Raw genomic sequence first — 15,522 nt, 5'->3', positions numbered from 1 at the left:
TCCCTACAGATTGACCAAAGCACTTAATTACGATGGCATTAACTCATGCTGTGAGGGATCCCCTCTGCTTTAATTTATGTGGGGAACACTGTGCCCACATAAGAGCTGGACTCAAAACCTGTCTCAGCCTGGCCGAGCATGGGGCCAGCACGTGGCTCTGCGGAGAGGTGTGCGTGTGAAGGTGTGCGTGTAAAGGTGTGCGTGTGAAGGTGTGCTCAGCTCAGCTGAGCTCCAGCTCAGCTCCTGGCCCTGCCATCCTCATACTCGCTGTGTCCCCATGTGCTGGGGAGGCTGGTCTGAGCCTGGGTGGTTGGGTCTTCAGCATGCAAAGGAAGGGGTGCAGGCATGAACAGGCAGCAACCCTTCGTCAAAGACTTGGGCCAACATTTGTATTTTGTGACCTGTTCAAGGGCAGTAAACCCATGGGAACAGCAGGTGTTTGGGGGAGTTGTTTGCTATCTTAATCAGTTTTATATGGATATAGGATGAGATGAAACTCAAAGCAGACATATAAATGTGGTGGACAGCCTGATTTTTTACTTTCGTTCCCGTTCAGAATTAAAAAAAAAAGGGTGTGGAGGGGGTTGATGCACCCAGTTCTGGGTTCACCTGATGGTGAAGGAACAAATTTCTCATTCCTTTGCCCCTTGATATCTATTTACAACACCAGACACTGATGTGACAGGTACTTTTGCTCTGGTGTAAACAGTTACAGGAGAAAATGGCAGCCTGAGGAAGGCAGTCAAATGATCCCAGCTAGGGAATTCTGCACCCAGTACACCTCTGCCTGCTTTCAAGGGAGATTTGTTTATGTAAGGAAATATAGGACAAAAATATGTTTGACCGCCCTCTCAGTAAGGAAGCATTTCTTTACCAAGAGGGTGGTCAAACACTGGAACAGGCTTCCTAAAGAGGTGGTCAATGCCCCAAGCCTGTCGGTGTTTAAGAGGCATTTGGACAATGCCCTTAACAACATGCTTTAACTTTTGGTCAGCCCTGAATTGGTCAGGCAGTTGGACTAGGTGATCGTTGTAGGTCCCTTCCAACTGAAATAGTCTATTCTGTTCTATTCTATTCTATTCTATTCTATTCTATTAATGCAAAAAGCCTTTGAAGTGACTGAAGCTGCAACTGAAGGAGCAAACATGGCTCTGACATGTAGCTCAGGTGTTTTTAGCAGCATCTGAATTCCAGGGGAACTGATACAGCTCAAATCCCTGAGGCCAGTTGGCAAAAATGTGCATTCTCCAGGGAAGCCCACAGACCATGGCTGGACCCCACGAGTCTCCACTGATTTCTAGCTCTGAACTCTCCTTCTCCCCATTCCCTGCTTAAGGAGCCACGAGGTTCATCTCCCTCCTGTACCGCCTTTTGCAAGGCAGTTTAAGGGAGAGGAGGAGGAAAGGGTGTGGGAGAGGCAAATCCTGCCCAAACAGCTGGATGTGGCAGCAGTGCCGCAGCTCCCCGTCCCTGCAAGGGAGATGAGAAGAGAGATTTGGTTCCTGCCCTTGAAAATCCTCACTGACCCACTGCAGAGTGTGGGTGGAGGGGCTGTGTTCCCAGGCTGGACCTGGACACCGGGGCAGCCACGTATCATTCAACTCCTATCTTCCTCCTCTGTGCTGAGATTTTCCACCTAGCAGTTGGCACATATTTTTTCCATGCACATGGGAATATTTGCCTGAGGTCTAAAAGACACAGGATCCCTCTCTCCCAGGTCTCATTTGGCTGGCAAAAGGGGCCAGCTGCCTTTTCATCTCCTCTCTCGCGCATGCACATATCCCCAGAACTGTGTCATTTGGCCTCTGTCCATCTTGCTCTCAGTTGTGGCAAGCCTTTCCTTACCTGATACAGCTTAGTAAATCCCAGTCATTTCATGGCATATCCTTGCAACTTGCAGGATATACACACACCTGGTCAAGTCTGTCCTGAGTCATTCAGCATCTTCCTTGTTGAGAGGAATGAGAAGATGCAGTTTGACATTTCTCTGCGTGAGAATACAGCCCACTTCCAGTCTGCAGGAATATGAGGCGGAACATCCCCGAAAGAAAGAGAAGGGGCTTAGTTGCTCATTTTGGGTCTTATCATCAATTGGGATTGACTCGGGGAACTCTGCTGAAGTGGACTTTTGTATTTTTTGGCTCAGCTGTTTTTTGTTTACCTTTCGACTGCCTGCATCCCAGGTTGTGTTTTCCCATGGTGCATGGCCTTTTTCTTTCATCGGCAGGTGATGTTCCACGTACAGCATCCTGAGCCAGCTCACCTGTGCTCATTTCATTTAAGGTGAAGGTATTGTGTGATACAAAATTTAAGTATCTCAAAAAGTGAGATTTACATAAATTTCCAATACTGTTCTCTGACAGAACACAAAAATGATCGGGCTGTGAATAGTACCTCCTATCCAAGCGGTCACTGGTGAATGCACCCCGGTTGCTGTGCTTTGCTGCAGAACTTTGCAGCGCCTTGACTGAAAAAGAGTATGAAAAATGGTAAAAACTGCACATTCGTGTTCTGGATGCCATTTTGTAGGGATGGTTTGTGAGTTGCGTACTCCAGCACCTCCACACTGTAAGCAATTTGTGGAGCTCCAGCTGCCTGCATCAGTATAGCTGGGTCTGCTGCTAAACTCCCTGATAACAGGTGCATGCTCTGACTACGCTGTAACTGCATTTTGGAGCATTCCCTAGTCCAGCCCCTGGGTTTCTGCAGGAAGGAGACGGGGGCATATATCTGGAAAGACTCTGGCCTGGTCTCTGATTTCTAAAGTCAGCACTCGGGACCCCAGCACAAGCCACCAAGGTTCCCCATCCCTTGGCTTCCGTACAGCCCATAGATCTGTCGGCATGTGCTCGTGACCACAGGTCCAGTGCTGAAAGCTGGCACTTAAAAATATGAAAGAGTTATTATGTTGTGTACATTGATGGAGAATATAGTAGGATGTGAATGTTGCATGAAGACAAAAGGGCTCAGTAATACAATAGCAATTTTTGCATTCAGGCCCATCACCTTGAAAAGCAATGCTAATATGAGTAATAGTAATGGGTAATATAGCTCATTGACTCAAGGCAAACGTGCTGTGGTGACTCACAATTTTTGGAGATTAGATGATAAGAACTACTAGGCTGGATTAATTCTGTTTCTTTTGTATTTGTGGAAATTTTTTTTGACAGATTGCAGCTTTCCTGAATTTACTCTTTGTTCAGAATGATTTGACAAGTGGAATCTATGAAATCTGTTTGGCTGGTGGTGTGTTCAAGCTGTTCATGAGGACTTGTGCAGTGTGTGAAATTAAAGCTGTTTTGTTTAGATTGTCATAAGCATGTTCTTTGGCTGGATGAAGAGTCCTCTCAGAATCAGGTTATTGGTGTAAAGAAATTAAATTCACCTTTGTGGACTGCATATTCAGCAATCGTTTCATAAAATTTTGCTTTTATAGTGGCTATTCCTGATGGTAAGATTGTTTGCTGGAGGAATTGGAATAAACTATACAAACTGGGTAAAAAAACAGTCAAAATTAACTGCTTTACAAATGTAAAAATATACTGGTTGAAAATGGTTTTCTGCACTTGCTTTGTTCTAACTAACACCTCCCATGGATCTAGACAAGGAAAGATATCTAACAAGCAGAAAGCTTTTTTTTAATTTTTCTGAGAAGGCTGGATTTGAGTAGCAAAAGGGATTTATTCTATATTTTAAGACCCTATCTGAAAAATGGTTTCCTACCCACGTAACTATTAAGCAGTGGTAAAACCAGGAGTCTTCCTTTCTCAAAACTTAGGAAATAACAAAATCATATTGTTTAAACTTTGAATGGGAAAGTGGTTTGTTGTGGCTAACCCCAAACTTTCTCATACATTTATCAACAACCAAAACTTGAAAATGCTTTGATCAACCATTTGGCATCTGGATTTGTGACAAAAAAACAACCTAGAGTTTCCAAAGTAAGTAAATGCAAGCTAGGTTGAAAACTTCCACACAACCCTAGCAACAACACGAACCCCAGCTTGCATTTGCCTTGCTGTTGCAAGAGACCCACTGTGCTGTGGTTGGTGATATTCATCCATCTTATCTACCCAGACACAGATGCATGACATAGAAGGATTTCAAGTAGGTGATCGGTTGTAATTTCCTGAGTGCGTCACTGAAGTCACTTCATTGCTTCTGTTGAGGAGTTCCTGTTGATGCTGATGTGAGCAGGAGCATCAGCTCCCTTTACCTTCCTCCAAGGACTCCAAGCATCGCAGTGGCCGTGGTGGCCATGGTGGCCATCCTTGATGCCCTTCCAGCTCCTGCCTTTAACATGTTGGTCTTCTCTTCCCAGCTATCGATCTGTTGTACTGGCGTGACATCAAGCAGACAGGGATCGTGTTCGGCAGCCTCCTGTTGCTGCTCTTCTCCCTGACCCAGTTCAGCGTCGTCAGCGTTGTGGCCTATCTGGCCCTCGCCGGCCTCTCGGCCACCATTAGCTTCAGAATCTACAAATCGGTCCTACAGGCCGTGCAGAAGACGGACGAGGGCCACCCCTTCAAGTGAGTGCTTTGCAGTCATGGCCAGGGTCCATTTATCTTGCAAAGGATGCATTCCTAGTGTCAATTCACATTTCTTTAACTGCCGCTTTTATACTGGATAAAATTCCTTTCTTCCTCATAACAGGGGAAATAATTTTTTCTGTTGTCCAGTGTCTAAGGAGCTTTAAGGCTGTATTGGCTCAGATCCTGGGGGGAAAAAAAACCAACACAAAAGTCATCGTCCTCTGAGACATGGAATTTTTTTTCCTGAAATTCAAAAGATCCAGAAAATTGTAACCAAGCAGAGAAAACGAGTTTCATTAGAGCTAATGATAATACAGTATCTCTGCAAGCAGGAGGAGTGGTTTCTGGGCACACTCTATTGGGCATAGTGGGAAACTATTTATATCTTTTTTCCAGCACTGCTTGGCTGTGATATGACAATCCATTACCCTAGGTGATGGTGCCAATGCCGGTGCCCTCCCCACCCTCAGCAGGGTCTGGGTGGTTTGCTCCAGGAAAGCTGCGATCCTTTCTCCTCTGCTGTGCTAACAAGTTGGTAAACCAGGTCATGGAACTGGTCTGGTTTGCAAACATGCACACTGCAAGAAAGTCTTGCTGGGGTGCTGCTCCTTCTGTTTCACTTGGGTTGGTTCTGAGACGTGACTCGTGACATGGGCATAACTCAGCGGGAGGTGCAGGGCAGACTGAGGGATGGAGGAGAGAGAAGGGGGCATCGCTGCCAAAGGTGACATGTGGCTGGACAGCAGCTTTTGTTTCTCCAGAGGCTGCCAGCTGGAGGAGATGTCCCTTTCTGCGGCAGCGGTGTCGCACAGAAATCTGTGGGGAAACCCTCTCAGCTAGGATTTGCATCCCCCTTTGGTTGGAGTAAAGAGAGAGATCCCATCAAGACCAGGCTCTGTGTGGGGGGAGGACAAGGCTGGAGGCAAACAGCCCCAGCGCAGCCCACAATTGCCCAGGGAGATGGATCATGCAAGGTGAAGACAGTGTGTGCTGGTGGCTCTGTGCCTGCAGGAAGGGGGACACGTTGCTCCAGCGCGAAGAAATTAGGTCTGGGGAGGAGAGAGTGACGGGGTAGACGGGTATGAGTGTGAACAGTAGGTGAACCTGCCTGGGTTTGTAACTGGACCTGTGTTTCTGGCAGAGCCTACTTGGAGATGGAAATGAATCTTTCACAGGACCAGATTCAGAAATACACAGACTGTCTCCAGCTATACGTGAACAGCACAGTCAAAGAACTGAGGAGGCTCTTTCTCGTTCAGGACCTCGTGGATTCTTTAAAAGTAGGATTGCTTTAAATATTTTTAACCCCTCTCTAGAGGATCAGTCTACATTTCAAAGTGCTGCTTCCCATGTTGACAGTGTCATCATAAAACCTAGTTTTGTCTAGCTCCAAATACAAAAGTTGCTCTCCTTTTTGATTTCCAAACTGCTTGCTTCTGGCAGTTTAGAGGTTTGGCAATCTACATTTGAATTTATTGATACATAATACAGCAGTTATAAAAGTTGCAGGGCCAGCTTACCTCCACTGCAGTTCTAGAAGAATCTCTGTGTCATGCTTTCTATGACTTTGCCACAAAATAGTGTGTTCCCCTCTAATAGCTCTGTTAATCTGGATTTCCTCTAATGGTGGCATTTCCTGCTATGGAGGAAGGTCTTCTTTCCCTCCCTGCTGAGATAATTATTTATTTTCAACCTCACACCTAAGCAGATGTTCCTCAGAGCAAAGAGAAGATCAGTAAGAGAGCAGACATGGGTTAGGCTCCTAACTTACTAAAGATTTTTAGAAAAATGTACCCATCTCCCAGCCTCAAGAGTTTTCAGTCACTGGGATTGTCACTGTGGGGCTGTCATTCACCTGTGTGGGATGACCCCTGCCGTCATCAAAATTGGATGCAGGAATCTGCCTATGCCATGGTCAATGCAGAGTCCTAAACGTATGCAGTTAAGCCCTAAATATAGATGAAAGCTCAGCTAAGAGGGTGAGAAGCAGTGAACAGCAGAACGGAGAATGGGTTTTATACACCCAGAAAAAGTACCTAGTTCCTAATATGCCTTACCTAACAACTGCCCTTACACATTATAAAAGGCTAATGTGCTCTTATGTTAGCTAGTTAAGTGAACTAATTCCTTCTTATGCTGACAGTGGAGGTGATGTGATGATCTGTCTTTAATTTAGTTTGCAGTACTAATGTGGCTGCTGACTTATGTGGGAGCCCTCTTCAATGGCCTGACTCTTCTGATAATGGGTAAAAATCAACATTTCTTTTAAAATCTATTTTTAATTTTAACTCCCTTGGGATTGCTACTTAGACAAAACAGCCTATCCTCAGTGTGCCTTCCCCACAGTTAAACCATCAGCTTTTATTTCCTTTTCCAGTAAATATTCATTATTCCCATTACATTGTCCCCCCTGCTAGAACTAATTTGTGTTTTATGGTTTTGCATAAAACCATGGTTTGCATAGTCCCAGAGCGATGGGAAATTCCATATTTGGGAGGTTTAAGCAAAGTTCATTTTTAATACAAAGATCCCTGGTGGATCAGCAGACCAAGTGGCACGATACGTGTTTGTCACTGAAGTAGGTCTCTTCTCTGGAGGAATCTGATCTGCAGGAATATAACAGTGCGTTCTTTTTCTCCTCAGCTGTGGTGTCTATGTTTACTCTCCCTGTTGTATATGACAAGTACCAGGTAAGTCTGTCCGCATGGTTTGGTTCGGGTGGCTGGGTGGTTCTGCCTTGTTGATGCCTGATTGACTTGGTCTGCTTTTGTTCTTTGCAGGCACAGATCGATCAATACTTGGGACTTGTGCGGACCCACATAAACACTGTTGTGGCAAAGTGAGTTCAGCAGCAGACTTGACCAGAAGCCTTGCTGTGAGGTTGCGGTGCACTGGGGGTGGCGAAGAGCTGGGTGGTTCTGGGGACAAGGTGCCCTGTGAATGATGTCCTCCCCAGCTCCGGGCATGTAAGAGACTGCGGGAGGGCAGATCCCTGGAGAAATACAGGCCTTCTCAGCTAAGTGTAGACTAAGGCAGAGCTATGACCCTTCATTTTTCTCTCCTCTCCTCTGCTGTTTGGGGGAGCCGTGACAGAGCAGCCCAACCAGGGACTGATGTCCATACTTTTACCTGGCCGAGACAGCCAGGAAGGAATGTATTGACTCCCTTCCCCACTGACCACTCCAAGCCTGGGCTTTTTCATTCAGGAACTCTGTCCTTTAGAGTTAATAATACCGTTTATGAACAAAGTGGGAATTAGAACACTACCCTGCTACAGAAAGAAAATACCTGGAAAAACCGTGATCTTCGGTGTTTCGAACCACCATTGAACGGTTGGAAGACCTGGATGAAATTTTTGATGCAGTCTGCTCTAGTTCCTAATGTGTTGCCTGTATCAAAAGCTTTTGTGGGATCCCTAAGGGCACAGCAAGGGTCTAAGCATAGTTCTCAAAACTTGAGAATTACTGAAGCAGGATGGCTGGTCTGGAAGGTAGGTCCATACATCTCAGCAGTTTGTATCCGTGGCTTTGGAAAAGTTGGCTGAATGACAGGTATTCGATGGAAGGTTACAAAATGGTGAGGTACAGAGTGCAAGTGACTCACAAGGAGATGCTAAGGAAGCTGGGCTTGTTTAGCCTGGCAAGGAGGGAGCTAAGGAGTGATTTCATAGCAGCCTATAAGTACTTGACGGGAAGTTACAAGATGATAAAGCTAAACTCTTCTCAGTAGCGGCAGATGTTATAACAAGGAGCAACAACATAAATCCAGCTTAGGAGATTGGCGTCCCTGCCTGTGGCAGGTGTGGTAGGAACTAGATGATCTTTCAGGTCTCTTCCAGCCAAACCATTCTATGATTCTATGATTCTATGTTGGACATTAGGGAAAAACTTTTGCACTAGGAAATTAGAACAGCACTGGAGCAAGCTACACAGGGAGGTGCCAGAACTTCCCTCCTTGGAGGTTTTCAAGATGCAGCAAGACAAAGCCATGGCCAACCTCATTTAACATTGGCAGTAGTCCTGCCTCATGTAGGAAGTTGATTCAAAGACTTCCAGGCTTCCATTCCAGACAATATTTCTATGATTCTGCAAATCCCTTAGCCTGGGGCTGGACTAAGAGTTTGTACTGACAATTCCTTGTTTAAACTTCATTCCTGGCTTCCAATAGACAATAGACCATGGTAGAATAATGAAGAGAGGGAGAATATCAGTGAGCATATCCCATGATTACATGAACCACCAAAACCCAGGCCATTTACAACTAGGGCTCTGTAAGAGCACATAGATGGGCATCACCTCTTTTTCTTATTAGACTCTAGTCCACCTGTTGCGACAACATTCTGAACACAAGCTAGAGGTTACCCCTGCATAAGGCTCCAAGTGAGGATCCACAGGAATGGAATAGCTGCTTCACCATATAATCCTTCTTTTTTTCTTCTTTATTTCTAGGATTCAAGCTAAAATCCCAGGCGCTAAGAGAAAGGCAGAGTAAAGCAGACATCAAGAATTAATCAACTACAGTAGTGAATAACGGGGGAATCTGGAGTGAAACAGCTCTGTTCTTACACTTTACTGCAAATTTATCGTTCTTTTTTTTCTCAACACCATAATCTTAGAAGCATAAAACTTGGAAGCAGTGCTTTTCCCCTGCTGCTTCTGCACTTAGAATATTTGCAATCACTTGTGTCAAGCACTAAAGTATAGTAAAGAGAAAAGTGTATTAGATGTGGTTTTTTGTGTTGCTTATAAAGTGCATGATGGTGAGAGCCTAAATAATATTGACCTTTTTATTTTATTTTTTTAGTGTTTTTCCTTCTTCTATTGGCATTGCTTCTATAACTTTTAATGTTACATGTGGCTAGGGGCTTTCCTGCTTAGCGCACTGATGCAATAGTTAAAATTGCTTCTACGTCACTGGGTTGCTGGTTGGATTCATCTTTATTAACTATATAGAATTGTAGACTGATGTTTTAGTGTTTTCCAGCACAAATAAAATAAACAGTAATCGGTACTTATGGTAATCAGTTTTGTATAACTCAAAAAAATGAAAACAAAACCCAGTACTTTTGTGGTAAGGGATTGACAGGCTGATTTACATGTATGGTAACTGGAAAGTTCCAGCATGTTAAATTTATTACAATTTGTATTACATTCTCTGTAGTTCCTAATGGACTTAATAATGGACTCTGAATATTTGCACTTATGTACTTGATACCGAATGCAGAAATAAATGTTACTAAATGTACAAAGTTCTCCCTCTTGTTGCCACAGGGATTATCTTGACATTTGCAAACTGGACGCATACCGTGCAAAAAGAAGCATTCTCTCTCTCTCTTCCCTTGAGATGCGCACATACTTTGCCCTTACAAAATGGGGCAGTCCAAGAAGATAATCTGTAGTACGTAGCTCATCTATCAGTTTCACATCTTGATGAGTACAGAAATAAAAGAAGGATCTTAATATGTAATTGGGGTTTTTTTGGTTGGTGGTGTTAGCAAGTAACAGGAACGTGAATAATTGTCTCTTCCTCCATTTGCACATTGTGCAAATCACAAGCAACACGCTATGGGAGGGGTCAGCACAGCACAAAGGACTTTTCAATTTCCTTATCATCATGTTACTCTCTTAGCCAAAGCTGTTCTTTAAAATCTGCTTTAAACTGTAGGGTCAATACTGAATCCGGAGGCTGGGAACTGAAATAAACATTTGCTTTTGTTCAAAGGTGAAGGTTTTTAAAAATTGGCATTTGGTGTTTGAGAACCATCAGGCAAGAGAAACAGCTGTTGAACATTATCTAAAGTGCTTCAAAACAAACAATTGGTTAAGTAAGTGCTGAATGATTTGCCCATTTATGGAACATACCTGTGGAAAAGGGTTTTAGAGTTTTTTTGTTTGTTTGTTTTTTATAAAAATGTGAACATCAAAACATTTTCAGCCAAATTGCAGGTTTTTTCTATCACAAAAGTTTTTATGCAGAAATTATTTTTTCTACAAAGAACTAGATCCTTCAACACTTTTTGAACTTTTTGAACTGAAGTCTTTCCTTAATTCACCTTCATCTCAGTTAGACATGGACATGGTGACATCTGTCCTAGATCAGGCTGCTGTTCTGTTTGTGTATAAATGTACAACTTAAATGCACATGAGGAGTTGGTGGAAACATTGGTATGGCTGTGGGCTAGGTAAGTCTTGTGATGAGTCTCAAATACCCTTTTTTTCATTTAAGGTTTATATTTAAATATTCTTCTTTGCTCATATTTTTAAAAAATAGACTGTCTTTTAGATGTCAGCTGCAGCTAGATATGAACATTTTTTCTCAATGAAAAACTGAATGCCTCAAAGTGACATATGTTGCTTTTGATCAAATGGAATATGTTTCCTTTAGCATGTGTGATTTACAGGCAGGAGTTAAAATTCCACATCTACCCCCAGCCTTAACTGCCTCTTAGACTTTACTACCAGTGCGTTCAAACGGCCAGTATATAGCCTGCATCTCTGAGGAAGACAAGCCTGTACAAGTATCCTTGAGGATGAAGGTTGACCTTCAGAATTCTTGTTACTTACAAGATGAGTATGTGGGTCCAACATGTTAATTTTGAAAATGAGCACATTTAATGTCCCATCCCACTGGTCCCATAAATATGTTCTTCCCTAGGGCCACCAATGCAGTTACATCCAAGAGTAACCTTTTGCAATGCTGAACCCTGAGCAGGATTTAAAGGCTACATCTTCTGTATATTTGGAAATCAAACAAAATAAAACTCTCTGGCAGAGTCCGAATATTCTTAAGAGCCTAAATCAATAGAGACCAAGAACCCCATTCTTGTCTCCTCCAGCACCACCCTCTCTCAAAACCCACAGCCCTCCTCTCCAGGCCCTCATCACCCTGACTATACCCCTGCACATGCACTTCTCGAAACCATACCCTTTACTTAGATATTCTCTCACATCCTACCTTTCCAACGCAGCTCCCAAACCTCCTTGCAGCCATCCTGACTTTCCATATATTTGGCAGTAACAGCCTGCAAGTGGGCAAGTGCTGCTGAGCAGCTGGGGTGGGTTAACCTGGCAGGTGGAACCATTTTGGAAGATCAGGCTGGGATGTACCGGAAGCAGAGGACTTTAGCCAGGGCTTGGATTGCTTGTGCTATCACCTTCCTGGGATCACAGCAGCACTTTCCTTGATACCTTTGAACATGGAAGCTTGGAGAAAGCCATCATGCCCAAAGCTCCCGTAAGCCTTGTTTACAAACCACTGCTGACTCATGGTCCTGCCATACAGCTTCCAACAACGGAGCCCCTGTGCACGTAGAGAGTGAAAGCTTGTGATGCCATCAGTGCTCCCTGGTGAGTCTCATTCACAGAGCAGCACCACAGGCAGGGGCTGTACCTCCATCTTTTTTGGTTTTCAAACAAGTGAGGGGAAAAAACCAATACTAAGCTCTAATTTTAAAAATATTTTACTGTGACTACAGTAGATGGCTGAAGATACTTACCACAATGACCCACATTCATGGGCTGAGCTGTGCTCCGAGGTATGCAGGCTGTAAAGCCCTTTTGTTTCTGATCTGCATTTGCATTCAAAGTGAGGAGCAGCCATAGACAAGCGTGAATAGTAAAAGTGGCAAACTTGTGAGGAGTTTCTAGGCAGGTGAAACCTGGGAGGCAGCTCACAGTGCTTGGGTAAAATGCAGAGGAGGGGAGAGCATTAAACCATTCTTTTCTCTTCAAAATGTTCCTTGCCAGAGGAACTGGAACATCACATCACTAGTGCTTCAGGAGTCAGCTTGTCCTCCTGGTTCAAAGGCTGCTTTCACAAGATGTGCAAGTGTATGGATGTTTTGAAGACCCACCTGACCAAGCGAGGTTCTTCAGGTGGTTGGAGTTAGGTGAGTGCTAAACGCCCTGCCCAAGCAGTGTCTCCCATCCTCTGGCTCTGGGTAGTTTGAGATGGTGATACTCCCTTTCTGGAGAGGAAGCTGAGTGGTTTTTAAAAGGGGTATCTCAGCTGGGAGGCCTGTTTAGATGCAAGGTCAGATATGGACGAGGCCTTTCCATGTCTGGGAACTGGCTGGCTAATGTAAAGAAGACAGCTGTGCTTTGATCAGCTCAACATGATGCTGCCTTTCACAGAAGATAACCTTTGAAAGCCAGCCCAAATGACTGCTAATTTGAACTGAAACCAGTTTAACTCTGGCTTGGGGATATGAAATCAGGAGTGACGTGCTGGTAGGGGAAAAAATTTTGTTAGAACATCTACACCTATAAATACGTCCTTTTTAGGCTCTGTGCCTTTAAAGTATCTTCTCCATGGTTTCAGCTGTACCTTCCAGAAACTTCATAAGCCTGCTCCTAAACTGCTGCCTGTTAAGGAGAGGTTCAATAGTTACTGAAGAGCTCTGTCAGTGCTTTATGTCACTTGAATGTCTGTCTATACACCTTGAAAGGAGTACTCCACTGGCAGTTTGATGTGAAATGTGAACACTCATTAACGTTGTTGGTTTTGATAGCTTGCTTCTTGGTGCCTCAGCAATATTCCACTCTTCTTTTAGCCTACATATTTATCTCTGAGCCGTTACTGATCTCTTTTATGCTTCCTCTGCTCTTTAGGATTGATCTAGTGAGAGTAGGATCATAAAACACATCAGTGTCAGGAAAGCCCTGGAATTGGGAGGAGATACAAATGATAGAATATTCTGTAAACAGCTAATCCAGTTAAAGAAAGTCTCCTTCCCCATAGCTTTTGCTGTCTCCTTGCATGCTTTCAGATGGCAGCTGGCTCCCATCCCTGTCCTGGTGGGTTACAAGTCAGTCAACTGTAAGCTTATCAGCCTTTCCTTCTCCATATGGGCCCAGGGAAATATGTGGCAAGCCCATGTATTTGCCCAGTGCAGCTTTGAAAACACCAAGTGTGATGTATTTCTTCCTGGCCCTTCCTAACATATTCTTTTCTCAGGCACATAATTAAAAGATGCTCCATCAGTGAACTTGCATGTGAGCTTCCTGGGATGCCGGGAATCAGTGGAGTGAGGCTGCTGGCATGAAGGAGCCTGGTAAGACTGGCTGGCACATGCAGCCACTGCGGGACATATGGTATTTGGATAAGGGTGAGATGTCCACTGATAAAAGAGTCAATAGCTGCAGTGCCTGAAAACGGAAGGAGGAATGGTCTCTATTCATTTCTGCCAGGCTTTCTTGCTGCTCAGCACCTTTACAGGAGCGAGTGGCAAAACCTTGCTCTCCGCCACGGTAGGGAAAAGATACTGAAAGTGGACGATGCTTCTCCACAGGTCTGCATGGAAGTGGTGGTTGACTGTAAGTAGGTACATGGGCTCACCCTGCTCCTCTCGCTTACCTGAACTCTTCATTTCCTTGTCTGTGGTGTTTGCTCATAAGTGAACAGTCAGTTCACCGCCTGTTGGTGCTCTCCTCCGGTCAGCATCTAATCCAAGTAACTGCAGGCTAGCAAGTCAGATACCTGCGACTTGCCACTTCTACGACTCTCCTTTCTTCTTTGCATGGGTAGCTCTTACTGGGGGAGGATGAGCTCTGTAGAACCAGAAAGGGCACCTGATCTCCCTGAACCTGCTGTGAGCCCAGCTATCTTCGTCATCTCTGCAGCTTCCCTAGAAAGAGCGCTAAACCTACAAGTATGCCAGATTTATAATCTGAGGGGGACATCACCATGTGTGTGCAAAGTTACATGGGCAGGCAGGTACGTGGGTAGACTTTTCTTTCTAGCACTCTGGCAAGCCCCGGCTGACTGGGATGTGCCCATCTCTGCATTGCCCGTGTTCTCATCTTCCCTTTCACTCCTGCTCTGCCTCAGCCAAAATGCTGGGAGATGCTGAAGGGACCAGGATCAAAGCAAGAGGATGGGATAGAGCTGTAGAAGGAGTTTATCTAAGAAAACCAAAAGACAAGGTAGCCCTGTGCTGGCATGCTTTCATTGCTTTTCCCTCCTGTCTGCCCCTTAACAAGCAAGTCAAACTCATTTCTCATGTTCACTGAATATCAAAGTGATTCAGCCTCTAGGTTGCAATTTATGCCTCCTCATGGCTCTTTTTGTTTAAGTTGACAAAATAATTCAATCCAGTGAAGCTAATCATCATTCACAGTAAGGCCCCTCTGCTATTTCCATTTATGACGGAGCTGTAAAGAGGATATTAGTTAAGAATTTGCTTCTTTTATACAGCACTCTAATTTAGCTAAAGTGATGTAAAGTAGGCCAGACCAGTCCAAAAATGTCTATAATGTTTTACAGATGTAACAACAACAACAAAAAAGTAACATCCAGGCAGTGGAGTGACTTGAATAACAGATGTCTTTACACAAAATATTCTTCATTTGCCAAGTTAGACATGAGGCCTAATTTTATTTCTCCTTATTCCACAGATGCTTGCTTGGAGAAACCACCATCCACACGATTATTAGCCTGTTACACTGAGTGAAAAAGTATCACCTTGGGCACGGGCTAAATATAATTACTGAACTGTCACCAGCAGAACATCAGCTTAACTTGTCAGTTATCAGCAAATTTGCAGCACTTAATTAGGAAGAGGTGGGGCTGTAACCTTCTTTGAATAACGCATTTGAGGAAGCACCTCTTGTATTCCTTCTAGTTGGAAATTCTGAAGTCCTGGAAACCTTCCTCACCTCTCTCCCCCCTTGAAAACCAGACAATTTACAACTTTTTCAGCTGAAATACAGACATGTGATGAACTATGGAGAGGAAAACTAGCAAAACTGTCTTCCAAATTTTCATGTCAACTTAAAAATGTAAGGAGTATAAAATTCTGATACTACTGCTGTCACTTTTGAACACCATATTTTTCAGAAATAAGCTTAAATTTTAATTCTGACATCAGGATATAACCAAGAATCTCTCTTCATCTCAAGGGTTTTATCTCGCCCACTTTCCCAACAGCAATCACAAGGCTATGACTCACATACTATACCAATAGTGGAAATTAAAAGTAAACATTGTTCCT

General features: G+C 44.0%; 1 protein-coding gene across 1 annotated transcript in view; it reads left to right on the top strand.

The window, feature by feature from the left end:
• RTN1 (reticulon 1) overlaps positions 1-9,780 on the top strand; it is a 17,915-nt gene extending 8,135 nt beyond the window's left edge. The window contains exons 2-7 of the mRNA XM_009702089.1: positions 4,322-4,529; positions 5,674-5,812; positions 6,709-6,778; positions 7,176-7,222; positions 7,313-7,371; positions 8,981-9,780. Of these exons, the coding sequence (XP_009700391.1) occupies positions 4,322-4,529; positions 5,674-5,812; positions 6,709-6,778; positions 7,176-7,222; positions 7,313-7,371; positions 8,981-9,023 (566 nt within the window). The 3' untranslated portion in view covers positions 9,024-9,780. The remainder of the gene's footprint in view (positions 1-4,321; positions 4,530-5,673; positions 5,813-6,708; positions 6,779-7,175; positions 7,223-7,312; positions 7,372-8,980) is intronic.
• The last annotated feature ends 5,742 nt before the right edge of the window (positions 9,781-15,522 follow it).

Source organism: Cariama cristata, unplaced genomic scaffold, assembly GCF_000690535.1.
Source record: "Cariama cristata isolate BGI_N322 unplaced genomic scaffold, ASM69053v1 scaffold16996, whole genome shotgun sequence".
In the NCBI taxonomy this organism is placed as follows: domain Eukaryota; kingdom Metazoa; phylum Chordata; class Aves; order Cariamiformes; family Cariamidae; genus Cariama; species Cariama cristata.
Note: the sequence above shows the minus strand (reverse complement) of the source record. Positions and strands in the feature narration are given on the sequence as shown.